Below are 27,655 nucleotides of genomic sequence, written 5' to 3' on the forward strand. Positions count from 1 at the left end.
AGTTTGAATGTGGGGGTTCAACACCAAACTTAGAATTTGGTTGTGGCCTCCCAACACCAAACTTAGAGTTTGACTGTGGGGGCTCTGTTTGGCTCTGTTTTGAGAGAAGCTCTTCATGCTTCCTCTCCATGGTGACAGAGGGATATCCTTGAGCCTTAAACACCAAGGATTCTTCATTCACTTGAATGATCAACTCTCCTCTATCAACATCAATCACAGCCTTTGCTGTGGCTAGGAAGGGTCTGCCAAGGATGATGGATTCATCCATGCACTTCCCAGTCTCTAGGACTATAAAATCAGTAGGGATGTAATGGTCTTCAACTTTTACCAGAACATCCTCTACAAGTCCATAAGCTTGTTTTCTTGAGTTGTCTGCCATCTCTAATGATATTTTTGCAGCTTGCACCTCAAAGATCCCTAGCTTCTCCATTACAGAGAGAGGCATGAGGTTTACACTTGACCCTAAGTCACACAAGGCCTTTTTGAAAGTCATGGTGCCTATGGTACAAGGTATTGAAAACTTCCCAGGATCCTGTCTCTTTTGAGGCAGTTTCTGCCTAGACAAGTCATCCAGTTCTTTGGTGAGCAAATGGGGTTCATCCTCCCAAGTCTCATTTCCAAATAACTTGTCATTTAGCTTCATGATTGCTCCAAGGTATTTAGCAACTTGCTCTTCAGTGACATACTCATCCTCTTCAGAGGAAGAATACTCATCAGAGCTCATGAATGGCAGAAGTAAGTCCAATGGAATCTCTATGGTCTCATTTTGAGCCTCAGATTCCCATGGTTCCTTATTGGAGAACTCATTGGAGGCCAGTGGACGTCCATTGAGGTCTTCCTCAGTGGCGTTCACTGCCTCTTCTTCCTCTCCAAATTCGGCCATGTTGATGGCCTTGCACTCTCCTTTTGGATTTTCTTCTGTATTGCTTGGAAGAGTACTAGGAGGGAGTTCAGTAATTTTCTTGCTCAGCTGTCCCACTTGTGCCTCCAAGTTTCTAATGGAGGACCTTGTTTCAGTCATGAAACTTTGAGTGGTTTTGATTAGATCAGAGACCATGGTTGCTAAGTCAGAGGTATTCTGCTTAGAACTCTCTGTCTATTGCTGAGAAGATGATGGGAAAGGCTTGCTATTGCTAAACCTGTTTCTTCCACCATTATTATTGTTGAAACCTTGTTGAGGTCTCTGTTGATCCTTCCATGAGAAATTTGGATGATTTCTCCATGAAGAATTATAGGTGTTCCCATAGGGTTCTCCCATGTAATTCACCTCTTCCATTGAAGGGTTCTCAGGATCATAAGCTTCTTCCTCAGATGAAGCTTCTTTAGTACTGCTTGGTGCATTTTGCATTCCAGACAGACTTTGAGAAATCATATTGACTTGTTGAGTCAATATTTTATTCTGAGCCAGTATGGCATTCAGAGTGTCAATCTCAAGAACTCCTTTCTTCTGATTGGTCCCATTGTTCACAGGATTCCTTTCAGAAGTGTACATGAATTGGTTATTTGCAACCATTTCAATCAGCTCTTGAGCTTCTGTAGGCGTCTTTTTCAGATGAAGAGATCCTCCAGCAGAGCTATCCAAAGACATCTTGGATAGTTCAGAGAGACCATCATAGAAAATTCCAATGATGCTCCATTCAGAAAGCATATCAGTGGGACACTTTCTGATTAATTGTTTGTATCTTTCCCAAGCTTCATAGAGGGATTCTCCTTCCTTCTGTCTGAAGGTTTGGACTTCCACTCTAAGCTTACTCAATTTTTGAGGTGGAAAGAACTTTGCCAAGAAGGCATTGACTAGCTTTTCCCAAGAGTTCAGGCTTTCTTTAGGTTGTGAGTCCAACCATATTCTAGCTCTGTCTCTTACAGCAAAAGGGAATAGCATAAGTCTGTAGACCTCAGGGTCAACCCCATTAGTCTTGACAGTGTCACATATTTGCAAGAACTCAGCTAAAAACTGATGAGGATCTTCCAATGGAAGTCCATGAAACTTGCAATTCTGTTGCATTAGAGAAACTAATTGAGGCTTAAGCTCAAAGTTGTTTGCTCCAATGGCAGGGATAGAGATGCTTCTCCCATAGAAGTCGGGAGTAGGTGCAGTAAAGTCACCCAGCACCTTCCTTGCATTGTTGGCATTGTTGTTGTTTTCGGCTGCCATGTGTTCTTCTTCTTTGAAGAATTCGGTTAGGTCCTCTACAGAGAGTTGTGCCTTGGCTTCTCTTAGCTTTCGCTTCAAGGTCCTTTCAGGTTCAGGATCAGCCTCAACAAGAATGTTTTTGTCCTTGCTCCTACTCATAAGAAAGAGAAGAGAACAAGAAAATGTGGAATCCTCTATGTCACAGTATAGGGATTCCTTGAGGTGTCAGAGGAAAAGAAAAATAGAAGGCAGAAGTAGAGAATTCGAACTTATCAAAGAAGATGGAGTTCGAATTTTGCATTAAGGAATAATGTTAGTCCACAAATAGAAGGATGTGAAAAGAGGGGAAGTAATTTTCGAAAATCAAGTAAAAGATTTTGAAAACATTTTGAAAAACACTAATTGATTTTCGAAAATAAAAGTGGGAAAGAAATCAAGTGATTTTTGAAAAAGAATTTGAAATTAGAAATCAAAAAGATTTGATTGAAAGTTATTTTGAAAAAGATGTGGTTAAGAAGATATGATTGATTTTAAAAAAATGTGATTGAGAAGATATGATTTGAAAAACATTTTAAAAAGATTTGATTTTAAAAATTAATGACTTGGCTATCAAGAAAAGATATGATTCAAACATTAAACCTTTCTCAACAGAAAAGGCAACATACTTGAAATGTTGAATCAAAGCATTAATTGATAGCAAGTATCTTTGAAAATGGAAAGAAATTGATTTTGAAAAAGATTTGATTGAAAAGATTGATTTGAAAAAGATTTGATTTTGAAAAGATTTTGAAAACTTGAAAAAAATTTGCATTGAAAACAAAATCTTCCCTCTTGTGCCATCCTTGCGTTAAACGCCCAGAATGGTGCACATTCTGGTGTTTAACGCCCAAAATGCTACCCTTTTGGGCGTTAAACGCCTAACCAGGTACCCTGGCTGGCGTTTAAACGCCAGTCTGTCCTTCTTCACTGGGCGTTTTGAACGCCCAGCTTTTTCTGTGCAATTCCTCTGCTGTATGTTCTGAATCTTCAATTCTCTGTATTATTGACTTGAAAAGACACAAATTAAAAATATTTTTGAATTTTTAATAATGAGGAATAATCAAAATGCAACTAAAATCAAATAATAATGCATGCAAGACACCAAACTTAGCAGTTTGTATACTACTGACACTAATGAGAATGCATATGAGACACATAAACACTCAAGTCAAGAGAATTCAAAGATCAGAGTAAGAAATCATCAAGAACAACTTGAAGATTACTAAGACACATGCATGAATGCAAGAAGAACAGAAACATGCAATTGACACCAAACTTAATATGAGACACTAGACTCAAACAAGAAATTTTTGGATTTTATGATTTTGTAATTTTTTTGTGCTTTTTTCGAAAATTAAGTGGAAAAAGAAAATAAAGATATCAAAATTCTTAATGAGAAGTCCAGGAATCATGCAATGTTTAGTCTAAGACTCCGGTCCAGGAATTAGACATGGCTTCACAGCCAGCCAAGCTTTCAAAGAAAGCTTCGGTCCAAAACACTAGACATGGCCAAAGGCCAGCCAAGCCTTAGCAGATCACTGCTCCAACAGCAAGATTGATAGAAATCAACAAGCTCTTGTGATGATAAGTTGAAACCTCGGTCCAATGAAATTAGACATGGCTTCACAGCCAGCCAGATTTCAACAGATCATCATGAAACTCTAGAATTCATTCTTAAGAACTCTGAAGAAAAAAAATACCTAATCTAAGCAACAAGATGAACCGTCAGTTGTCCAAACTCGAACAATCCCCGGCAACGGCGCCAAAAACTTGGTATGCGAAATTGTGATCAATACTTTTCACAAATCAAATAATCCCCGGTAATGAATCCAAAAACTTGGTGTTCAATACCATGGCATAAACACAACTTCGCACAACTAACCAGCAAGTGTACTGGGTCGTCCAAGTAATAAACCTTACGCGAGTAAGGGTCGATCCCACAGAGATTGTTGGTATGAAGCAAGCTATGGTCACCTAGTAAATCTTAGTCAGGCAAACTCAAATGGGTATGGTGATAAACGAATAAAACATAAAGATAAAGATAGAGATACTTATGTAATTCATTGGTAGGAATATCAGATAAGCGTATGAAGATGCTTGTCCCTTCCGTCTCTCTGCTTTCCTACTGTTTTCATCCAATCCTTCCTACTCCTTTCCATGGCAAGCTTAAGCAAGGGTTTCACCGTTGTCAGTGGCTACCTCCCATCCTCTCAGTGGAAATGTTCAACGCACCCTGTCACGGCACGGCTATCCATCTGTCGGTTCTCGATCAGGCCGGAATAGAATCCAGTGATTCTTTTGCGTCTGTCACTAACGCCCCGCCCTCAGGAGTTTGAAGCACGTCACAGTCATTCAGTCATTGAATCCTACTCAGAATACCACAGACAAGGTTAGACCTTCCGGATTCTCTTGAATGCCGCCATCAGTTCTAGCCTATACCACGAAGACTCTGATCTCACGGAATGGCTGGCTCGGTTGTCAGGCGAGCACTCGGTTGTCAGGCGATCAACCATGCATCGTGTATCAGGAATCCAAGAGATATTCACCCAATCGAAGGTAGAACGGAGGTGGTTGTCAGTCACACGTTCATAGGTGAGAATGATGATGAGTGTCACGGATCATCACATTCATCAAGTTAAAGAACAAGTGATATCTTAGAACAAGAACAAGCGGAATTGAATAGAAGAACAATAGTAATTGCATTAATACTCGAGGTACAGCAGAGCTCCACACCTTAATCTATGGTGTGTAGAAACTCCACCGTTGAAAATACATAAGAACAAGGTCTAGGCATGGCCGAATGGCCAGCCTCCCAGTGATCTAAGATAGCATCAGAACAAAGATAACTACCCCGATATCTCAATACAATAGTAAAAGGTCCTACTTATAGAGAACTAGTAGCCTAAGGTTTACAGAGATGAGTAAATGACATAAAAATCCACTTCCGGGCCCACTTGGTGTGTGCTTGGGCTGAGCAATGAAGCATTTTCGTGTAGAGACTCCTCCTGGAGTTAAACGCCAGCTTTGGTGCCAGTTTGGGCGTTTAACTCCCATTCTTGTGCCAGTTCCGGCGTTTAACGCTGGGAATTCTGAGGGTGACTTTGAACGCCGGTTTGGGCCATCAAATCTTGGGCAAAGTATGGACTATCATATATTGCTGGAAAGCCCAGGATGTCTACTTTCCAACGCCGTTGAGAGCGCGCCAATTGGGCTTCTGTAGCTCCAGAAAATCCACTTCGAGTTCAGGAAAGTCAGAATCCAACAGCATCTGCAGTCCTTTTTAGTCTCTAAATCAGATTTTTGCTCAGGTCCCTCAATTTCAGCCAGAAAATACCTGAAATCACAGAAAAACACACAAACTCATAGTAAAGTCCAAAAAAGTAAATTTTAACTAAAAACTAATAAAAATATACTAAAAACTAACTAGATCATACTAAAAACATACTAAAAACAATGCCAAAAAGCGTACAAATTATCCGCTCATCACTATCCAGGGGAGGACACCTAAAGGCGAGCCATAATGGCCTCATCTTCCGCAGGCTCCTCTAATTTTTTCTGATTTTTTTTGGTATCAAATGACACCACGTCTCCATAGTATTCATAAGACGCCCTACACCTTGCATCCATCCAAAATGCACTCGTAAACTTATAATCGTCATCCACATTCACTGCGTAAAAGAAGTTCGGATTTAACTCCTTCATTCGCTTGAAGTAATTCAGCATCTCCTTAACATCTGCATTGACATTTGTGGATCGGAGTCTTGATGAAATATAATTCTTGACGTCCTTCTCTGAAAAGCCCAAGTTCAAAGGCCCACCAACTTCATTGGCCAATGCTAGAAAGGTCTCGTTGGGTCGAATGCCCGCCTCATCATTAACCTCAATGATGCACTTCACATGCATTGCCAACTCCCTATTCTCATGGTAGTGCACCGCCTTCTTAGTTGAACACGGGTTCGAGTGATTTAATTCAACCTTCAACAAGACCCAATCTTGCTTTTTCCTGTCAAACTTTGCATATATTATTGCTCTGCACCCCACAGCTGCAATCGTGTTCTTTCATGTGGGTGCTTTCACACGAGACCCACGGAAACCCTTCCGATTGCAATGAATAGATTGGTTGATGGGTTGCTGTGTCATCCTATCAAAATTTGTGACCCGTATCTTACTTATGAAGCCAACTTTCTTTGCATAGCTCACATAAAAATCATGGGCCAGCTTCAAATGCTCAAACTGCATCCTAACTCATGGTATTTCGTCTTGAGCAAGGCAACTATGATATGGTAACTACGAATCAGTTCAAAACAGACATCATTTGATGAACATGACAATTAATGGTCAATTCAAACATGTGGTTAAGGAAAAAATAACAACAAACTAGAGTCCAAATCCCATCAACAAAATTTGTGTCATCACATCCCAGCTCAATAATGTCCATACATTCTATGGCCTACAATCAAACATACACAAAGTAAATATATACTATAATAAAATATCAATTAAATAGATTTTATTAATACTCTATCTAAAAATATGATAATAAAATTTATTAATATACATGAATTAAAAGAAATCATAACAATGAAACGTATACTTATACAAAGTGGCACCTAACTAGTTAATTTAATATTAATTATTTATATAGAGAATGCATAAGTCCACCACATATAAAATATAACTACACAAACTAAAAGAAAGTCTTCTACTATGTTGTGAAAAGTCTCGTTATTAGCTCCTATAATTTTCTTACATATTTAGCCACATTTGTTAGTGCATGCATGGAATGGGAGCATACAGATGGGGATTCTTAACATTCTAGTCACAACTATGGGCAAAATTTTCTCATTTAACACTAAACATATATTGAAAATATTTTAGGGTAACATATTAAAAAGGAAATGTAACAATTATCAGCTCTAGTAAATAAATTTCCATCTTCATCTTCTTTAGAACTTGAACTATGGTTCATTGTAACTGGTGGACGAAATTGTGATCATCAACAATGGCTCCAAAGACTTGGTGCTCTCAAACATAAATCACACTTTGTCACAACTCCGCACAACTAACCAGCAAGTGTACTGGGTCGTCCAAGTAATACCTTACGTGAGTCAGGGTCAATCCCACAGAGATTATTAGTATGAAGCAAGCTATGGTCATCTTGTAAATCCCAGTCAGGCGGATTCAACTATATTAAGAGATTATTCGTTTTTTGAATAATAATAATAAATTAAACAGAAAATAGTTACTCATATAATTCAATGGTGGGAATTTCAGATAGGTGCATGGAGATGCTGTGTTCCTTCCGAATCTCTGCTTTCCTACTGCTTTTATCCAATCTTTGTCACTCCTTTCTTTGGCAAGCTGTATGTAGGGCATCACCGTTGTCAATGGCTACATCCCATCCTCTCAGTGAAAATAGTCCAAATGCTCTATCACAGCACGACTAATCATCTGTCGGTTCTTGATCATGTTGGAATAGAATCCCTTGATTCTTTTGTGTTTGTCATCACGCCCAGCAATCGCGAGTTTGAAGCTCGTCACAGTCATTCAATCCCGGAATCCTACTCGGAATACCACAAACAAGGTTAGACTTTCCGGATTCCTATGAATGCCGCCATCAATTCTAGCTTATACCACGAAGATTCTGATTAAGGAATCCAAGAGATATGCGCCCGGTCTAAGGTAGAACGGAAGTGGTTGTCAGTCACGCGTTCATAGGTGAGAATGATGATGAGTGTCACGGATCATCACATTCATCATGTTGAAGTGCAACGAATATCTTTGAATAAGAATAAGTCGAATTGAATAGAAAATAATAGTACTTGCATTGAAACTTGAGGTACAGCAGAGCTCCACACCCTTAATCTATGGTGTGTAGAAACTCCACCGTTGAGAATACATAAGTGATGAAGGTCCAAGCATGGCCGAATGGCCAGCTCCCATGAAAGATCGAATTGGTCAAAAGAACTAGATAGTCCAAGACTTATATTAAACTAGTAAAATGTTCTATTTATACTAAACTAGCTACTAGGGTTTACAGAAGTAAGTAATTGATGCATAAATTCACTTCCGGGGCCCACTTGGTGTGTGCTTGGGCCGAGCTTGATCTATCCACGAGCTGAGGCTTCTCTTGGAGTTGAACGCCAAGTTGTAATGTGTTTTGGGCGTTCAACTCTGGTTCGTGACGTGTTTCTGGCGTTTGACTCCAGAATGCAGCATGGAACTGGCGTTGAGCGCCAGTTTACGTCGTCTAATTACGAATAAAGTATAGACTATTATATATTGTTGGAAAGCTCTGGATGTCTACTTTCCAACACCATTAAGAGCGCGCCATTTGGAGTTCTGTAGCTCCAGAAAATCCATTTTGAGTGTCGGGAGGTCAGATTCCAACAGCATTAGCAGTCCTTTGTCAGCCTCCTATCAGAGTTTTGCTCAGGTCCCTCAATTTCAGCCAGAAAATACCTGAAATCACAGAAAAACACACAAACTCATAGTAAAGTCCAGAAATGTGAATTTAGCATAAAAACTAATGAAAACATCCCTAAAAGTAACTAGATCATACTAAAAACTACCTAAAAATAATGCCAAAAAGCGTATAAATTATTCGCTCATCACAACACCAAACTTAAATTGTTGCTTGTCCCCAAGCAACTAAAAATCAATTAGGATAAAAAGAAGAGAATATACTATAAATCCCAAAATATCAATGAATATTAATTCTAATTAGATGTGCGGGACTTGTAGCTTTTTGCTTCTGAACAGTTTTGCCATCTCACTTTTTCCTTTGAAGTTTAGAATGATTGGCTTCTATAGGAACTTAGAATTTCAGATAGTGTTATTGATTCTCCTAATTAAGTTTGTTGATTCTTGAACACAGCTACTTTTATGAGTCTTGGTCGTGGCCCTAAGCATTTTGTTTTCCAGTATTACCACCGGATACATAAATGCCACAAACACATGACTGCGTGAACCTTTTCAGATTGTGACTCAGCTTTGCTAGAGTCCCCAGTTAGAGGTATCCAGAGCTCTTAAGCACACTCTTTTTGCTTTGGATCAAGACTTTAACCACTCAGTCTCAAGCTTTTCACTTGGACCTGCATGCCACAAGCACTTGGTTAGGGACAGCTTGATTTAGCCGCTTAGGCCTGGATTTTATTTCCTTGAGCCCTCCTATCCATTGATGCTCAAAGCCTTGGATCCTTTTTACCCTTGCCTTTTGGTTTTAAGGGCTATTGGCTTTTTCTGCTTGCTTTTTCTTTTTTTAAATTTTTTTTAAATTTTTTTTCACAAGCTTTTGCTATTCACTGCTTTTTCTTGCTTCAAGAATAAATTTTATGATTTTTCAGATTGTTAATAACATTTCTCCTTGTTCATCATTCTTTCAAGAGCCAACAATTTTAACATTCATAAACAACAAGATCAAAGATATGCACTGTTCAAGCATTCATTCAGAAAACAAAAAGTATTGTCACCACATCAATATAATTAAACTAAATTCAAGGACAATTTCGAAATTTATGTACTTCTTGTTCTTTTGAATTAAAAACATTTTTCATTTAAGAGGGGTGAAGGATTTATGGAATTATTCATAGCTTTAAGACATAGTTACTACATACTAATGATCATGAAGTAGAGACATAAAACATAGATAAAAAAACGAAAAACAGAAAAAAATAAGAACAATGAATGAATCCACCTTAGTGGCGTCTTCTTCTTGAAGGACCAATGATGTCCTTAAGCTCTTTTATGTCCCTTCCTTGCCTTTGTTGCTCCTCCCTCATTGCTCTTTGATCTTCTCTAATTTCATGGAGAATGATGGAGTGCTCTTGATGTTCCACCCTTAATTGATCCACATTGTAACTCAAATCTTCTAAGGAAGTGTTGAGTTGTTCCCAATAGTTGTTGGGAGGAAAGTGCATCCCTTGAGGCATCTCCGGGATTTCTTGGTGATGAGCTTCCTCATGCGTCTCTTGGGTTTCATGAGTGGGCTCTCTTGTTTGCTCCATCCTTTTCTTAGTGATGGGCTTGTCCTCCTCAATGAGGTTGTCTCCTTCTATAATAACTCCACCTGAGTAACATAGATGGCAAATAAGATGAGGAAAAGCTAGCATTGCCAAAGTAGAAGGCTTATCGGCTATTTTGTAGAATTCATGGGAGATGACTTCATGAACTTCTACTTCCTCTCCATTCGTGATGCTATGAATCATGATGGCTCGATCCACAGTAACTTCAGATCAGTTGCTAGTGGGGATGAGGGAGTGATGAGCGGATAATTTATACGCTTTTTGGCATTATTTTTAGTATGTTTTTAGTATATTTTAGTTATTTTTTATTATATTTTTATTAGTTTTTATTTAAAATTCACTTTTCTAGACTTTACTATGAGTTTGTGTGTTTTTCTATGATTTCAGGTATTTTCTGGCTGAAATTAAGGGACCTGAGCAAAAATCTGATTCAGAGGCTGAAAAAAGACTGCAGATGCTGTTGGATTCTGACCTCCCTGCACTCGAAGTGGATTTTCCGGAGCTACAAAAGCCCAATTGGCACGCTCTTAATTGCGTTGGAAAGTAGACATTCTGGGCTTTCCAGCAATATATAATAGTTCATACTTTGCCCAAGAATTGATGGCCCAAACCGGCGTTCCAAATCAGCTTCAGAATTCCCAGCGTTTAACGCCGGAACTGGCACAAAAGTTGGAGTTAAATGCCCAAACTGGCACAAAAGCTGGCGTTTAACTCTAGAAAAAAGTCTCTACACATGAAAGCTTCAATGCTCAGCCCAAGCACACACTAAGCGGACCCCGGAAGTGGATTTTTACGTCATTTACTCATTCTTGTAACCCTAGGTCACTAGTTCACCATAAATAGGACTTTTTGCTATTGTATCTGGACATCATGACACATTACACGTCTCTTATTGTATCTTCTACGGCATGAGTCTCTAAACCCCATGGTTGGGGATGAGGAGCTCTGCTGTGTCTTGATGGATTAATGCAATTACTACTGTTTTTCATTAAATCACGGTTGCTTCTATTCTAAGATATCACTTGTTCCTCAACTTGATGAATGTGATGATCCATGACACTCATCATCATTCTCACCTATGAACGTATGCCTGACAACTACCTCCGTTCTACTTTAGATTGAGTGAATATCTCTTGGATTCCTTAATCAGAATCTTCGTGGTATAAGCTAGATTTGATGGCGGCATTCAAGAGAATCCGGAAGGTCTAAACCTTGTCTGTGGTATTCTGAGTAGGATTCAAGGATTGAATGACTGTGACGAGTTTCAAACTCCTGAGGGCTGGGCGTTAGTGACAGACGCAAAAGAATCACTGGATTCTATTCCAACCTGATTAAGAACCAACAGATGATTAGTCGTGCTGTGACAGAGCGCGTTGAACATTTTCACTGAGAGGATGGGAGATAGCCATTGACAACAGTGAAACCCTACATACAGCTTGCCATGGAAGGAGCCTTGCGTGCGTGAAGAAGAAGACAGTAGGAAAGCAGAGATTCAGAAGATAGAGCATCTCCAAAACCTCAACCTGTTCTCCATTACTGCAAAGCAAGTATTTATTTCATGTTCTTTTACTTTTTACAATTAAACCTGAGAATTATTGATATCCTGACTAAGAGTTACAAGATAACCATAGCTTGCTTCAAGCCGACAATCTCCGTGGGATCGACCCTTACTCACGTAATGTATTACTTGGATGACCCAGTGCACTTGCTGGTTAGTTGTGCGGAATTGCAAAAGTGTGATTGCAATTTCGTGCACCAAGTTTTTGGCGCCATTGCCGGGGATTGTTCGTGTTTGGACAACTGACGGTTTATCTTGTTGCTTAGATTAGGGTGGGTTTGGGTGGGAAAGAAATTTTGAATTTTGAAGGTATGTGGGGTTTATGGGGCAGAGTGGATGGATGTGAGTGGTGAAGGGGGTAATTGGGAAGAGAGATTGAGGTGATTGGTGAAGGGTTTTGGGGAAGAGTGTTTATTGGAAAGAGAGGATGAAGGTTGAGAAGAGGGGAGAATATAGTAGGTGGGGATCCTGTGGGGTCCACAGATCTTGAGGTGTCAAGGATTTACATCCCTACACCAATTAGGCATGTAGAATGCCTTTGCATGCAATTCTGGCGTTTAGAAGGATAGACGTGTGCCTTAAACACAAGGTAGTCCCCATTCAATTGAAGGACTAATTCTCCTCTGTTAACATCTATCACAGCTTTTGCTATGGCTAGGAAAGGTCTTCTAAGGATGATGCATTCATCCTCCTCCTTCTTAGTGTCTAAGATTATGAAATCAGCAGGGATGTAAAGGCATTCAACCTTTACTAACACGTCCTCTACTAATCCATAAGCTTGTCTTACTGACTTGTCTGCCAATTGTAATGAGAATAAGGCAGGCTGTACCTTAATGATCCCTAGCTTCTCCATTACAGAGAGTGGCATAAGATTTATGCCTGATCCTAGGTCACACAGAGCTTTTTCAAAGGTCATGGTGCCTATGGTATAGGGTATTAAGAATTTCCCAGGATCTTGTTTCTTTTGAGGTAAAGTTTGCTGAACCCATGTATCAAGTTCACTAATGAGCAAGGGAGGTTCACCTTCCCAAGTCTCATTACCAAATAACTTGGCATTCAACTTCATGATGGCTCCTAGATATTGAGCAACTTGCTCTCCAGTTACATCTTCATCCTCTTCAGAGGAAGAATAATCTTCAGAGCTCATGAATGGCAGAAGGAGATTTAATGGAATCTCTATGCTCTCTATATGAGCCTCAGATTCCTTTGGATCCTCAATAGGGAACTCCTTCCTGCTTGAGAGACGTCCCATGAGATCTTCCTCATTGGGATTCGCGTCCTCTCCCTCCTCCTTGCATTCGGCCATATTGATTATATCAATGGCCTTGCACTCTCTTTTTGGATTCTCTTCTGTATTGCTTGGGAGAGTACTAGGAGGGGTTTCAGTGGTTTTCTTACTCAGCTGGCCCACTTGTGCCTCCAGATTTTTGATGGAGGACCTTGTTTCATTCATGAAACTTAAAGTGGCCTTAGACAGATCAGATACTAAGTTTGCTAAGTTAGAGGTATTCTGTTCATAATTCTCTGTCTGTTGCTGAGAAGATGATGTTTAAGGCTTGATATTGCTGAGCCTATTTCTTCCACCATTATTAAAACCTTGTTGAGGCTTTTGTTGATCCTTCCATGAGAAATTCGGATGATTTCTCCATGATGAATTATATGTGTTTCCATAAGGTTCACCCATGTAATTTACCTCTGCCATTGCAGGGTTTTCAGGATCATAAGCTTCTTCTTCAGAAGATGCATCTTTAGTACTGTTGGATGCATTTTGCCATCCATTCAGACTTTGAGAAATCATGTTGAATTGCTGAGTCAACACTTTGTTATGAGCCAATATAGCATTCAGAGCATCAATTTCAAGAACTCTCTTCCTCTGAGGCGTCCCATTATTCACGGAATTCCTCTTAGAAGTGTACATGAATTGGTTAATTGCAACCATGTCAATGAGTTCCTGAGCTTCTGCAGGCGTTTTCTTTAAGTGAATGGATCCACCTGCAGAGTGGTCCAATGACATCTTAGAAAACTCAGATAGACCATAATAGAATATATCTAATATGGTCTACTCTGAAAACATGTAAGAAGGACACTTTTTGGTCATCTGCTTGTATCTTTCCCAAGCTTCATAGAGGGATTCACCATCTTTTTGCTTGAAGGTCTGAACATCCACTCTAAGCTTGCTCAGCTTTTGAGGAGGAAAGAATTTATCCAAGAAGGCTGTGACCAGCTTATCCCAGGAGTCCAGGCTATCTTTAGGTTGTGAGTCCAACCATGTTCTAGCTCTGTCTCTTACAGCAAAAAGGAAAAGCATGAGCCTGTAGACTTCAGGATCTACTCCATTCGTCTTAACAGTCTCACAAATCTGCAAGAACTCAGTTAAAAACTGGTAAGGATCTTCAGATGGAAGTCCATAAAACTTGCAGTTCTGTTGCATTAGAGCAACTAATTGAGGTTTCAACTTAAAATTGTTTGCTCCAATGGCAGGAATTGAGATGCTTCTTCCATCAAACTTGGATGTGGGTTTAGTAAAATCACCAAGCATCCTCCTTGCATTATTGTTGTTGGGTTCGGCTGCCATCTCCTTCTCTTGTTCGAAAATTTCAGAAAGGTTGCCTCTGAATTGTTGTAATTTAGCTTATCTTAGTTTCCTCTTCAGAGTCCTTTCAGGTTCGGGATCAGCTTCAACAAGAGTGCCTTTTTTCTTGTTCCTGCTCATATGAAAGAGAAGAGAAAAAGAAAAGGAAGAGGAATCCTCTATGTCATAGTAAAGAGGATCCTTATTATTAGTAGAAGAAGAAAAGAATAAAGAAAGGAGAATCCAAACACAAGGATAAGGATAGAGGTAGTGATTGGAGATGAAGAAAGGTGAAGAGAAGTGTTAGTAAATGAATAAATAAATAGAAGATGAGAGAGGGAATTCAAAAATAAATTTTAAAAAGGAGTTAAATGATTTTCGAAAAATAAAGATAAGAAATAAAATTAAAATTAAAAATTGAAACAATTAATTAATTTAAGAATAATTTTGAAAAAGGGAGAGATATTTTCGAAAATTAGAGAGGGAGAAGTAGTTAAGTTGTTTTAAAAAAGATAAAAAACAAACAAAAAGTCAAATAGTTAGTTGAAAAAGATTTGAAAATCAAATTTGAAAAGATAAGAAGATAAGAAGATAAGAAAAGATATTTTAAAATTAAATTTTTGAAAAAGATATGATATAAAAGATAAGATAAGATAGACTTAATTTTTAAAATTAAAATTAATTACTTAACTAACAAGAAACTAAAAGATAAGATTCTATAATTTAAAGATTGAACCTTTCTTAACAAGAAAGTAACAACTTCAAATTTTTGAATCAATCACATTAATTGTTAGCATAATTTTCGAAAATAAAGATAAAATTAAGAAAAAGATTTTTGAAAAATATTTTTAAATTTTTGAAAATCATAAGATAAAAATGAAAAAGATTTGATTTTTGAAAAAGTTTTGAAAAGATAGGATTTTAAAATTGAAAATTTGACTTGACTTGTAAGAAACAACTAATGTTAAAATTTTTTGACTAAGTCAACTTAAATTTTCAAAAATTATGAGAAAATTAAGGAAAAGATATTTTTTTTGATTTTTAAAATTTTAATTATGAGAGAAAAAAAAACACAAATATGACCCAAAACTTAAAAATTTTAGATCAAAACACAAGATGCATGCGAGAACACTATGAATGTCAAGATGAACACCAAGAACACATTGAAGATCATGATGAACATCAAGAACATATTTTTGAAAAATTTTTTATGCAAAGAAAACATGCAAGACACCAAACTTAGAATTCTTTAATGCTTGGACTCTAACAAACAAAAAATGCATATGAAAAACAACAAATGATACAAAACAAGAAAATATCAAGATCAAACAAGAAGGCTTACCAAGAACAACTTGAAGATCATGAAGAACACCATGAATGCATGAATTTTCGAAAAATGTAAGAAAATTTTTTAAAGCATGCAATTGACACCAAACTTAAAAATTGACACAAGACTCAAACAAGAATCACAAAATATTTTTGATTTTTATGATTTTATGATTTTTTTGTGTATTTTATTTTATTATTTTTTTCGAAAATAATTTTTGGGAAAAACGAAAACAAAAAAAAAATTTGAAAAAATTTTTGAAAACTTTTTTGAAAGGAAAATTACCTAATCTGAGCAACAAGATGAACCATTAGTTGTCCAAATTCGAACAATCCCCGTCAACGGCGCCAAAAACTTGGTGGACGAAATTGTGATCATCAACAATGGCTCTAAAGACTTGGTGCTCTCAAACATAAATCACACTTTGTCACAACTCCGCACAACTAACCAGCAAGTGTACTGGGTCGTCCAAGTAATACCTTACGTGAGTAAGGGTCGATCCCACAGAGATTGTTGGTATGAAGTAAGCTATGGTCATCTTGTAAATCCTAGTCAGGCGGATTCAACTATATTAAGAGATTATTGGTTTTTTGAATAATAATAATAATTAAACAGAAAATAGTTACTCATATAATTCAATGGTGGGAATTTCAGATAGGTGTATGGAGATGCTGTGTTCCTTCTGAATCTCTGCTTTCCTACTACTTTTATTCAATCTTTGTCACTCCTTTCTATGGCAAGCTGTATGTAGGGCATCACCGTTGTCATTGGCTACATCCCATCCTCTCAGTAAAAATGGTCCAAATGCTCTGTCACAGCACGGCTAATCATCTGTCGGTTCTTGATCATGTTGGAATAGAATCCCTTGATTCTTTTGCGTTTGTCATCACGCCCAGCAATCGCAAGTTTGAAGCTCGTCATAGTCATTCAATCCCAGAATCCTACTCGGAATACCACAAACAAGGTTAGACTTTCCGGATTCCCATGAATGCCGCCATCAATTCTAGCTTATACCACAAAGATTCTGATTAAGGAATCCAAGAGATATGCGCCAGGTCTAAGGTAGAACGGAAGTGGTTGTCAGTCACGCGTTCATAGGTGAGAATGATGATGAGTGTCACAGATCATCACATTCATCATGTTGAAGTGCAACGAATATCTTAGAATAAGAATAAGTCGAATTGAATAGAAAATAGTAGTACTTGCATTGAAACTTGAGGTACAGCAGAGCTCCACACCCTTAATCTATGGTGTGTAGAAACTCCACCGTTGAGAATACATAAGTGATGAAGGTCCAGGCATGGCCGAATGGCTAGCCCCCATGAAAGACCGAATTGGTCAAAAGAACTAGATAGTCCAAGACTTATAATAAACTAGTAAAAAGTTCTATTTATACTAAACTAGCTACTAGGGTTTACAGAAGTAAGTAATTGATGCATAAATTCACTTCCGGGGCCCACTTGGTGTGTGCTTGGGCTGAGCTTGATCTATCCACGAGCTGAGGCTTCTCTTGGAGTTGAACGCCAAGTTGTAACGTGTTTTGGGCGTTCAACTCTGGTTCGTGACGTGTTTCTGGCGTTTGACTCCAGAATGCAGCATGGAACTGGCGTTGAGCGCCAGTTTACGCCGACTAATTACGAATAAAGTATGGACTATTATATATTGCTGGAAAGCTCTGGATGTCTACTTTTCAACGCCATTGAGAACGCACCATTTGGAGTTCTGTAGCTCCAGAAAATCCATTTTGAGTACAGGGAGGTCAGATTCCAACAGTATCAGCAGTCCTTTGTCAGCCTCCTATCAGAGTTTTGCTCAGGTCCCTCAATTTCAGCCAGAAAATACCTGAAATCACAGAAAAACACACAAACTCATAGTAAAGTCCAGAAATATGAAGTTAGCATAAAAACTAATGAAAATATCCCTAAAAGTAACTAGATCATACTAAAAACTACCTAAAAACAATGCCAAAAAGCGTATAAATTATCTGCTCATCAGTAACAAGTTATAAAAACCTAACAAGCAAATAAATTGTAGCTAGTAAATAGTAACTGCTAACTAGTATATAGTATTATGACATCCCACCATTCTACAGATGTAATTCTTTTTAAATAGAAAAAATTAAAACTAATTTTTTTAGGGGATCATCCAATTATATATTACACTTTCACTAATTACTACATGGACAGGCAAGAACTGTTAGGATTTGGTTGAATTAGTCCCACATTGCTTAGGATAGCAAATGGAGTGGGTGGCCTAGGCTATAAATATGAGGCTAAGTTCTCCATTTGTTTTTGCACCGGTCAGAAACACTTTAAGCTTGTATTTGATTTTTCTTTTCCTCTGTACTCTTTGATTAGAGAGTGTTGTGAGGTGTAGTTAGATATTTGCTTTGAGAGAGTGTGGGTGTACTAGGGTGCCGGTGTTAGAGAGAAAGAAGTCTATGTGTTGTAACAATTTTCACATAGTGATATTCTCTAGTTGTCATTTGACAACGGCCGTGGTTTTTTCTCCGGTAATTGGAGTTTTCACGTTAAATTCTTGTGTTGTGATTGTGTCTATTTTATTTCTCTGTCAAAGGTATTTTCTCAAGGGGGAATGGTGTATTATTCCCAACAAGTGGTATCAGAACTTCGGTTTGGTGGGATTTATTCTTAGTATGCTCTGTGGTTGCAGCCTAGTCTGCCCTTCCACATCAGAAAAGAATTTTGTCCTGTAGCTTGATGTTGATCTTTGGTTGCTGTTGTTGTTGCTGGAAGGCAGTGTGACACTGTGAGAGTGCAGTTTGGAAAGGTTCTGGCTAAGAAAAGACCTGGTATTTAAGTGTGTCCATTGTGACCCACCTCTCTTTCCTGGGGACCCTTCTTAGTATACGGTCTATAGTTGACTTATACTATTCCAGTATACGGTTGCAACAATGTCAGGATATTCAAGTGCTGTGAAGCTTGAAATAGAGAAATTTGATGGAAGAATCAATTTTGGCTTGTGGCAAATACAAGTAAAGGATGTGTTGATACAATCAGGTTTGCACAAGGCGTTGAAGGAGAAGATTTCTGGTTGCTCTCTCTATGAGAGAAGATGATGTTCTCTAGAAGACAAGAAGTATCCTCATGGTATTACCGCACTGCCATGGATAAGGATAAGTTGTGGCAATCGGGTCCACAATTGCACACGGGCATTGGTTGGCGTTGAGATGCAAGGTGTGTGGCGGAGTTAGGTCGATGGCTGAAGAACTTCCAGGAAAAGCCAATTTGGAAGTTGCACCATGAATTTTTAGCAAGGTTTCGATCTGTACCAAGGCGAAATGCTTGGAGTGGTCTAATTCCAAGTGAGTATACTTTCATGGTGGAGTATGATAGTTCTCTGAACTATGATTGTCGGTATAGACAATGGTAGCAAAGAATTGTCGGTGTTGACAATAGAAGCTGAAGATGTGTGACTATTTCAATCAAGGTGGAGATTGTTAGGATTTGGTTGAATTAGTCCCACATTGCTTAGGATAACAAATGGAGTGGGTGGCCTAGGCTATAAATATGAGGCTAAGTTCTCCATTTGTTTTTGCACCAGTCAGAAACACTTTAAGCTTGTATCTGATTTTTCTTTTCCTCTGTACTCTTTGATTAGAGAGTGTTGTGAGGTATAGTTAGATATTTGCTTTGAGAGAGTGTGGGTGTACTGGGGTGCCGGTGTTAGAGAGAAAGAAGTCTATGTGTTGTAACAATTTTCACATAGTGATATTCTCTGGTTGTCATTTGACAACGGCCGTGGTTTTTTCTCCGATAATTGGAGTTTTCACGTTAAATTCTTGAGTTGTGATTGTGTCTATTTTATTTCTCTGTCAAATGTGTTTTCTCAAGGGGGAATGGTGTATTATTCCCAACAAGAACACCATCTAAATTTTACCTTTTGTAAAAGAATATCATTATGGGTTAAGAATGTTGATCTTATAATAACCATCTAATTTATATGAAAATAAACATACGTCCAAAAGAAACAACATACATTGGTTACCTTGTCCGACTGTTCACTTTTCCCGTCAAACGAATTGAAAAGGTTGTTGATCGAATGCGTGGTAATGTCGTCGATGAAAGAATATGGTGCGAGACAAATCAGTTCAACGAAATTGTCCTCCATTAAAATGGCTGTGAGAGGTCACGTACGTATAAAATGGGAGCCGCAACTCTCTCGTGTATTACAACGGATCAGTCAGTGACGACAAGGGTGCAATGGTGGACGCGGTGGGCTGCAGGGGCTGCATAGTGCGTGAACACGGTGACCTACGGGGGCTGCACCGTGCGCGGGTTGTGGGCTGTCGGAAAAAAAAATTTTCGTCGCTTGGGGGGTGGACGGACGTTGGCGCAAAGGGAGGCAGTGTCGGTTGTGGGTGCACGGCGATGGCTGGCTTCGTTGTAGGGAAGGTCCATTGAGAGAGAGAGAGAGAGAGGAGATATATTGCGAGAGGAGAGGAAACGTATAACTGTTCAGTATTCAAAAACCTGATTTTTTAAAATTTGAAAAATTGTTATTATTATAATTAAATTAATCAAATAATTAATTAAATTCATGATTAATTTATTATTATAATCCCATTGTTCATATTGTTACCAGTATTATTGTTTACCTATATTTTTCTATTTTTTATTGACATTTATATTTTAAAATTAATAAAAAATAAATAATTTATATAAGTAGTAAATTAAATTAGATTGGTTCGATTTATTGTGTTTGTATCCAAGGTTCTGAAAATCGGATCGGACCGGTCAGTTCGACTAGGTTAATAAAAAATCGGACATCTGGCCAGTCCAAGTGACTCTTAGAACCGTCTTACAAAAAATCGATAGAAAAATCGGCCTAACCGGCGGTTAATCGACAAACCGGGTGAACCAGTCCGGATTTTCAAATCGACCGGTTTTTCATTATCCCTCAAAACGGCGTCGTTTTGGCGCCGAGAAAAAAAAAAAAAACCCTTAGTGTACTAGTGACCCACCCGCCCAACCCATCCATCTCCTCTTCCATTTTCGAACCCTAACCCATAGCTGCCCTAATTTCCTCTTCCATTTTCGAACCCTAACCCGGCAACAAGCTCCACAATCGACGCCGGCAGAAGGAACTCCCGGTCGCGGATCGAAGCTGCTGTCAGCGGCGTCGTCATCTAGTCGTCTGACCTCTGGAGCTTCTGGCGTCGGTGTCGTCTGGTCGCCCTGGTCGTCGGTGTCGTCTGGTCGCCCTGGTCGTCGGCGTCGTCGTTCTGGAACTCAGGCCTTCTTGCTCTCTGCCACGGTGAGTTCTTGGGTTTTTGAATTAATTTTTTATTTTGTTAATTAACTATATGAATTGTTTGTTGGAAGATTGTTAGTTCAATTGTCTTGTTAATTATATGAATTGATGGCTTGATGCAGAGTTCTTCTTCTGCTTTTCAGTTTTTTTTTTTTTGTTAATTATATGACTTAAAGATTCTGTAATTCTGAATTTGCTTAATATAAATTTGATATAAGTTCAATTTTGGATTCTGGATTTTGAATGCTATATAGAATTGATACAGTTTTGGGACTCTGGATTTTGAATGCTACATCGACTTTTGCTGAATATAATTCTGGATTTTAAATGCTGTATGAATTGATATAATTCCAAGGCAAATATTTTCTCAGATCTTTCTTTTCTATACAGAGCCAACAATGCATATGATGTATCAAGTTATTGCTAGAGAATTGAATTAAAATTCAGTTTCTGTTCAAAGTTTTGCTTCTGCTGCTTTTTATTCTGTTATTTTAAATCCTTATATTTCATGTAGGCCTAGAAAAGTTCAGGTACCCACATTGATGCTCATTTGTGTCAACAGCATCGAAATGGTCCTTTAATAATCAATTTTTTGTTCATCAAGGACCAATTTTATGTTTTTGAGGTCTAATTTTATGAAGAAATGTAACAGATTGATAGTGAAGAGACAATTAGATGTCTCATATATCTTTGGGACTAATTTGACCATTTTAGTAATATATATAAATTGATGATCAATTTGATGTCAAATGCATATTCAAAGGACCAAATAAACTTTTGGGTATTTGAAGGGCTTACTCATGTTTTGAGCTGAACTCCTTTTGTTTATTTATTTATTCTTTTTAAATGTATTACCTTGATGTTGTGTATGACATTGGGACATAATGGTTTGTTGTTGCATTGCAATCACAGTTAAAGAACATAGCATACTATGCTAGTGTTGGAATGAGAAATTTGTCATTTTTAATTTTAAGGGTTAATGATGCTTGCTGCAGAAAAGTTTCATTTTGATTATTTTGGGTGTTTCTTTACTTTGGCTACTTGTTGTTGGATCCAAATTTACAGACGTATCACTTTTGTTTTGGCTGCAAACTTTATATATACAAGTGCATAAAATTCTAACATCCTTACCAAACAAAAGTTTATTAATTAAACCGGTTCAACCACGGTTCGAGCCCGGTTGAACCATTAAACCATTGAACCAGTCACTTGACCAGTTCAATGACCGGTCCGGTTCTCGCAACCTTGTTTGTATCAATAGTAAATATAACGTAAATCGAGTCAAATTAATTCGATTTATTCTTTGATGTTTAATTCGATTTATTCTTTGGTGTTTTCTTGTGATGGACTATTTGTGATGTTTTGTCTGATAATAGGATTTATCATTTATCCAGTTTTGTGCTTAATCGGGATATGATTTCTTTTGATCCAAACATAGTCTCTGGTGAATTATCCCGCGCTTATTCGAAGACAGAAACTACCACAACCCCCCGGTGGCGGCACAACCACAGCACAGCACAGCACAGCACAGCACCGCACCGCACCAACACACACATCATGGAACCCATCATCCTTTCTGACGAAGATGACCCTTCAACGCCGTTTCCGATCCAATCCAAGAAACGCCGAACCGAACCGGCACCTAACCAGACCATTTTCCTCATCGATGACGACCCGACCCCACAGAAACCCCAGCTGCAACACGGTGCACATTCTTCGTCTACACCTTCGTTCGTCGCCGAGACTCCGATGTCCCTGCAATTCGATTCTGAAGTGGCGATCGTGAAATGCATTCCAACTTCTCATTCCGATCCTAATGTTAGGGTTTCCACTTGCCTGCCCAATAACCTCTCCGGTTAGTTTTGCAGCTATTTCTGAAACCCTAGAGTTACTCATTCTTCGTTAATCAGTATTCTGAAGGTGCTGGAAATCGTGTAACGCTTATTCACTTGCTGCATTTTATTGTTACATTGGAATTTACACTTCTGATTTATGTGCTGTTTTGATCCACTACTGCTTGTTTCAAATATGAAAGATCTTATTAACAAAACTGGGCTTGTATGTTGTGGGGGTAATTGTTGTTCTTTCATCGTTTAAAGTTTTGGTTTCAATGAAAACATTTAGTTGAACGGTGTCTTCATTGTCTGATTGTTATTCAGGAATTAGTCAAATGATATGTTTGGAATCAGATAACGAGTCGGAAAATTCTACTCTGCACAATTGTGACGAGAATGAAACAAGGGTCCCCGCATTGGATCTTCCTGGTTCAGGAGGTTCAAGATGGACTTCAAATTTGATTGGATCTGGAAGTTCTCCTGGTACATGCTTGTTGAAAATTTGCTCGTTTTTTCATGACCTGAAAATGCTGTGTTTATTTGCTAATGTTATTTGATAACTCCAGAGAGACATTCATTGGAAACTATGGAGATGCACATATCAAGTGGAAATGATACTCAAACTGAAAACTCTGGGGACAATCCTTCAAATCCAACATCTTCTCAATTGGTTGGTTGGCTGTTAATTTCATGAACAATTTAAATTAGTTTCTTCCTATCTTATTTGCTTTTAAATGAAAAGGGGACTTATTGCACTTAGCTGCATGCATTTGAGATTATTTCTTGTGATTATGAGTTGTATGAGCTCATGTAATGACCAGGAGGAGAATGTCCAAAAGAAGAAAAGATCAACTGTTTCTGCAAAGAACACTGGCAAAGCAACGGGAAGAACAAAGATGACAAAAGAGGAAAGAAGTCGCTTGATGGAGGAAAAGAAACTACAAAAGGAAGTATGTGTTATGGAGCTCTGATTTATATTTTATGTCATTCATGGTTCAATTTATAATGCATGAAAATCCTGTGTACAGCAAGAGAAGTTAAGAAAAGCAGCACTTAAAGCTGAAGCTGCAGAACTTAAAAAAATGGAGAAAGAAAAGCAGAAGTGGGAAAAAGGGAAGTTTGCCACAAATTCCATTGTAGCAGAAATTGACACGATGGTAGTTGAATCAGGATCAATTGGAGGTACATTGACGATACCAGAATGCTTAACTTCATGATAAACTTCTTTCATATTATTTAATTATGTTTGTTTGGTCACATACTCTACTCCTCTTGCTTATCCGAATCCATAATTACATGATAAGTTTTGATGCAATTTCTCAATTATGGATGTTTTGTCATAAAACTTCTATTCTCTTGCTTCAGGACATCTGCTTACTAGATTTTCTGAAAAGGGGCTTAAATACCAGATTACATCAAATCCCATCAAAGGGTCAATTTTATGGCATATGGAAGTTCCAGAACAACTTTCACAGGTAAGAAATTCCTTTATTTCATCTGCAAGGACTAAACAAATTAAGCATTTCTCTTACAGTAATCTGTATCATTTGTTTTCTATCTTGTTTTTTGGTGTATCCCGTTTTTTGTTAGGTGTTTTCTGCTTACAATGTTTATTTTATTATAATTTCTGAAAGAAAAATTTTTTGCTCTATTTTTCTAGTTTATGACCCTCAGGTTTGTTAAACTTATCCCCCCCCCCCTTTTCTCTTATGCTGGATAGATATGAATATGAATTTTATATATTATTTGCAGCATTCAACTGAAAGAATTGAGATTTCATATGTGTTACTGGTTTATGAAGCTGACAAATTTTGTAACCTCATCACAAATGATTCTCTTTGGGGTCATCTCTCTAGCATTCAAAGTCATTATCCATCCTATACAGTTTGTTATCTCACCAATAGATTGATGGCTTACATTAATAAAAGGTGAGTTATATATTGTATTTTCCTTTGTTCATCAATTCAGGTAGCAATTGGTTGCATTTATAGTTTTGTGCATAGCATTTTGTTTGTAAATTTTGTAATGTGTGCACATGCAGATGTGGTGTAGAAATGCTGTTCTAAATCTACTTCATTTGTTCATAATCTAGACTTCGTAATTTTACTGTTTACAATATGATTTGTATGTAAGAGAATTCATGTTTCCTTTTTTTTTTAATCTAATATGATGGTTTGACATGTAAGTGGAGTTGGTTGTATATTATTAAGGAAAATCAGTCAGTTTAAGATTGGTTCCCCTTGCTTTCATTCTGATTCTTGACCTGCCTATTGATGAACTATAATTTCCTTTTCTCGACAATATTTCTTTGTTGTAACATTTGTGAAGAACAGAATTATTTTAATAAAAAATGGAAAGATTATTCTAAGCATAATAATTATATGATGACAAGGAAGTGTTAAGTTGTCATCAAATTAAAGAGTTGGCAGTGGATATTTTAAGAAATCAATTAAAAATAAATAATGATGCATGCATGCATGGTTTAGATATTTAGAAAGTAGTGGTTGTAATAAAAATATATGTACGTTATTTGTAATCATCACTGCCTTACTCTTCATATATATGTGTTATGGGTAGTGCTCAGAGTGTGTGCACAATTAAGAATAAAAGTGTGAGTGAGCAACAAGTATAAAAGAGAGTACGTGTCTAATAACGAGGTGTGTGTATTTGTTAGAGAGTGAGAGAGTGTAACTAAAGTGAGTTAGTGAGTGTAATACATCTTTAGTGAGTGCATGTGTTATTTTATACACGTATAAAAGTGTTGTAATTTTCTTCTTGTAATTGAGAATTTGTAATTTTTCACATAGTCATAATATTCTCAAAATTGTTTAAAGATAAATTATTGTGATCAGTTCCATCCCGTTTCTCATTTTCAAATTTTAGTTGCGTTATTCTGTTAGTTCCGTTACTCTGGTACCCAACAACATTGATTTGCATGATCTTTTAGGGAACAGGAAAAGTACAAGAATCCTGATAAATATAGCAGTTGGAGGCGTCCGCCTGTTGAGGAGGTTGAGGAACTGACCTTTTACCAGAAATAAAGTCTTATTTTGAATCTTCACCTCTGATCCTTGTTTGAACATCTACTTTGTGTTAAATTGCCTTGTAGGTGCTTGCAAAATTAGCAACTCATTTCACCAAAGTTCATTCCAGGCAGTGTGTGGATGAAGCTGAACTGGCTGAACATGTTTCTGGTTTGACAACCAGCCTAGCATCTTGTCAATTTAGGTACTTGACCAGTTTACCCCATTGTTCTTCAGAAATACAGTTAATCCCACACACCAAAAGAAAAAGGAGTTAAAATGCCGGTTATTTGCTGATTTTAACTGCAGAAAGAAGTTAACTCGATTATCTGTGAGTGCAAATGGAGCCCTTGTTCCAAAGGACAGTGTTGATCGTAATTTAATAAAGAAATCGTTGTGGTGAGTGATTTTTACATCTTTTTATTATATAAGGAAATGCTAAGAACCTCTTATTAGTAAGTACATGCTAGTCAGTCAGTTATATTATCATGTTCCTCACTTTGGCTTCTATGAATAGGTTAAAAGCTTTGGTTGCTATCCCCAAGGTTCAGCCTCGATTTGCTATTGCTATTTGGAAGAAATACCCAACCATGAAGTCCTTGTTAAGCGTTTATATGGATCCAAGCAAATCGGTATGTTTTGTTTATTGTCCTTTTTTTCATTTATACGTGTTTCAGTATGAAAATGCGAGACTTGTATTGTGACAGGAGCATGAGAAGGAATTTTTACTTAAAGACCTGACAGTAGAAAATCTGGTTGGCAGCGACAGAAGATTAGGTGAGGTTTGTTCAAAGAGAGTGTATAGAATTCTGATGGCGCAAAGCGGAAGCATTCGAACCGACGACATTGAGGATGGTGCTGATTTCTTTGCGCGTCAATCATAAAACGCAATAGAGCTTTCTAATCTTTTTGGGTCGGAATATGTAAATCCCTATTTAAGAAAGGGTATCAACATGGGAATGCATTCTGTCATTTCTAAATGAATTGTGTCAAGTGTACATAATAGGTCTTGGTTTGGACTCAATTTAAACTAGCATTTTAATTTTACAGTTTTGTTCAGAGCAAGCTAAGGTTTTGCACAGAACGTTAAGAACGTATATAACAAACCAAAAAGCCTAAAAGCCACATACTCAATAAGGAGTAGTTACGTTGAAACCTTATTGACGCCCATTATTCTACTGTAGAAACTTAGATGGCCCATGGCCATGAAGGTGAGGATGAGGGTGGCACGCTTGCATGTTTGTTGCATCATTTTTATTTGGCTGGAATAGACGTTGCCAAGTCATTGCACTTGGTGGTGCTTCTACTTGTTGATGAGAACCATAACTCTGCTGAGGTTGATACTGCTGACTACTCTGAACTGATGAGGGCCCTGCAGAATTATCGTAATAGATACGAAGAGGCCTCTGAAAAGATTGTCCCTGCCAACTAGGTTCCCCAAGCATGTTAGCATTCTGCTGCTCAGTAATGTTTCTTCGAAATCTGCGGCGGGGTTAGAGGCTGATAATGAGGTGCATCACCACGGTTTTGAAAAACACGATAATAATAATAATAATAATAATTAGCAGCGGCAGCAGGTCCTTTTCTCCTGACAGGCACAACTTGATTTGATGGCATTGGCATATTGTGGAATTCATTCTCTCTGGCCAGTAACATTTGCGGTCGATAATAATCCTTCTGGTCTTCCTTCATAGTCATAACCACATGAATTATCAGAAAGCTTCATACGTGTATATTTGATTCCAAGGAAATGCAACATAACAAATTCAATAGTAAAACTATCTAATGAAATATAGGTACTTAGGTAGGTATGTAGGTAATGATACGAACAAGCACTGGCTAGACGGTTTATGATTCTTAAAACCCTAA

The 27,655-nt window shown here is 37.8% G+C and overlaps 1 protein-coding gene and 1 non-coding gene across 4 annotated transcripts; both read left to right on the plus strand.

Annotated features, from left to right (window-relative positions):
* The first annotated feature begins 1,642 nt into the window (after positions 1-1,642).
* LOC112793339 (small nucleolar RNA R71) lies at positions 1,643-1,750 on the plus strand. The gene has a single exon (XR_003198036.1). It is a non-coding gene; the product is annotated as a small nucleolar RNA R71 (small nucleolar RNA).
* Positions 1,751-20,638: 18,888 nt separating this feature from the next.
* Positions 20,639-26,835, plus strand: LOC112791195 (crossover junction endonuclease EME1B). Of its 3 annotated transcripts, none has more exons than XM_025833927.3 (13): positions 20,639-20,931; positions 22,367-22,783; positions 23,088-23,246; positions 23,330-23,433; positions 23,585-23,713; positions 23,792-23,945; positions 24,129-24,238; positions 24,516-24,691; positions 25,711-25,774; positions 25,873-25,991; positions 26,096-26,185; positions 26,304-26,418; positions 26,494-26,835. In XM_025833927.3, the coding sequence occupies exons 2-13, from the start codon at positions 22,486-22,488 to the stop codon at positions 26,668-26,670; spliced, it is 1,695 nt and encodes a 564-aa protein (XP_025689712.1). In that variant the 5' UTR covers positions 20,639-20,931; positions 22,367-22,485; the 3' UTR covers positions 26,671-26,835. The 3 variants fall into 3 exon arrangements, with proteins under 3 accessions (XP_025689712.1, XP_029152986.1, XP_025689710.1); XM_025833925.3 differs by having other exon boundaries at positions 20,645-20,931; positions 22,323-22,783; XM_029297153.2 differs by lacking the exon at positions 22,367-22,783.
* Positions 26,836-27,655: the final 820 nt, after the last annotated feature.

Source organism: Arachis hypogaea, chromosome 3, assembly GCF_003086295.3.
Source record: "Arachis hypogaea cultivar Tifrunner chromosome 3, arahy.Tifrunner.gnm2.J5K5, whole genome shotgun sequence".
NCBI lineage: Eukaryota > Viridiplantae > Streptophyta > Magnoliopsida > Fabales > Fabaceae > Arachis > Arachis hypogaea.

What these genes read in the sequence shown, in the direction of transcription:
- LOC112791195 (XM_025833925.3), top strand. Translation starts at nt 22,342, where the DNA reads ATGATTTCTTTTGATCCAAACATAGTCTCTGGTGAATTATCCCGCGCT. An exon ending in AAAAGAAACTACAAAAGGAA is followed by an intron (nt 23,714 to 23,791) that starts GTATGTGTTATG and finishes TCCTGTGTACAG; the next exon opens with CAAGAGAAGTTAAGAAAAGC. An exon ending in TGAATCAGGATCAATTGGAG is followed by an intron (nt 23,946 to 24,128) that starts GTACATTGACGA and finishes CTCTTGCTTCAG; the next exon opens with GACATCTGCTTACTAGATTT.